The 1,467-nt window shown below is 43.4% G+C and overlaps 1 protein-coding gene across 1 annotated transcript; it reads left to right on the top strand.

Moving 5' to 3' along the window:
* Nucleotides 1-88: 88 nt before the first annotated feature.
* Nucleotides 89-1,407, top strand: LOC109954047 (fibronectin type III domain-containing protein 7-like; the record flags this gene model as incomplete). Its single annotated transcript, XM_020589470.1, has 3 exons — nt 89-371; nt 530-790; nt 1,150-1,407. Coding segments are annotated over exons 1-3 (802 nt in total), but the record flags the coding sequence as incomplete, so codon positions are not given.
* Between the last annotated feature and the right edge of the window lie 60 nt (nt 1,408-1,467).

Raw genomic sequence — 1,467 nt, 5'->3', positions numbered from 1 at the left:
TTCACATCCTCTGCTCAGCTGTGTGTGAAAGTCAGTGACTAATGCGATTAATGAAAACTGCATCTGTCCCCTGTGTGTGTGTCTCTCCATGCCCACGTTCCTTCTGTCTGTAGCTCCCTGTGCAGGTACAGATGTGGAGGTGAACTATGACTGCAACAACAACACAGCGATGGTGTCCTGGAGCTCGGCAAGAGGAGCCATTTCCTACGTGGTGACTGCAGCAACCGATGGTCACCAAGCTTCATGTGCGACTGTTGTGCCCCAGTGTGAACTGGTGGATCTGCAGTGTGGTCAGACGTATAACATCAGCCTCACAACTATCAGTGGCCAAAGCCAAACTGAGATGCACACTAATGTCACCTTCAGTACACGTGAGTCGAGCTACATATCCAGGATTAGTTGAAAGGAGAGTGAACAGAACCACTGATACTTTGTCCTGGTTTAAAACCAGGATCATAAATTTCTCTTTGTGACAAAACCTTTGTGTTTCTTCTTTGTGACATAGTAACAATATAAATATCTTGTCCAGGTCCCTGTAAAATTATAAATGTTGGAGTAGACCTGCAGTGTGGAACAAATACAGCCTACTTGTCCTGGGAGAAAAGAGAGGAGGTGGCTTATTACCTGGCCACTGGCTCCTGCAGCGTGGGAACGACTCTGCAGTGCAACTCCACCAACTCCGTCTGCCAGTTCTCCAGTCTACTGTGTGGAGAAACCTACAACTTCTCTGTAGCTGCATATAGTAACAAATGTTTTGGTGAAATCAGCAGTACTGTGGAGATTCAGACAGGTACAGGGCATTACTGTCACCTAATTAACTAGTGAGGGTGATGACTAAGACTGAGAGAATGAGATTTTACTTTTTGATTGATAAAAAGCCAGGTTTCCTTTCTAATCTATTAATTGGTGTGTCCATTATCTACCCTTTATTTATTTAATGAAGTTTTTCTTATTTGCTTTGTAATAAGATTTTTCAAAAGGTTATAAATTTGCTGTCATTTTCAGTGTAACTGACCAAATGAGACAAATGTTTTGACTGGTTTCTACAGTACCAAGATTTAAGAAGTAATTTTCCTTGGATCAGCAAATTAGGTAATGGACTAATGATTTTATCTCTGAAAGTAATGTTGTGTCTAACTCCTCCATCAGAACCCTGTCAGCCAACTAACCTGACAGTGGACGGGTTATGTGACCTTGGGGCGGTGAAGTTGAATTGGTCTGTTGCTCAAGGGGCATCAGTCTATGTGGTGACAATTACAGGAGGCTTGGGATACAACACATCTTTCCAAACCGCTGAGACAGCGATAGACGCCGAGCTGCCCTGTGGACAGCAGTTCAGCTTCACTGTAAAAGCCCAAGACGCAAAATGTGACAGTGCCGTGAGCCTGCCTGGAATTTTCAGGACAAGTAAGCATCTCGTTTATATTTACACTATTACATTATTACTGTGACAGCAGAGGACATGAA

Source organism: Monopterus albus, unplaced genomic scaffold, assembly GCF_001952655.1.
Source record: "Monopterus albus unplaced genomic scaffold, M_albus_1.0 scaffold2780.1, whole genome shotgun sequence".
Lineage (NCBI taxonomy): Eukaryota > Metazoa > Chordata > Actinopteri > Synbranchiformes > Synbranchidae > Monopterus > Monopterus albus.
This window is presented reverse-complemented; position numbering and strand designations above follow the sequence as displayed.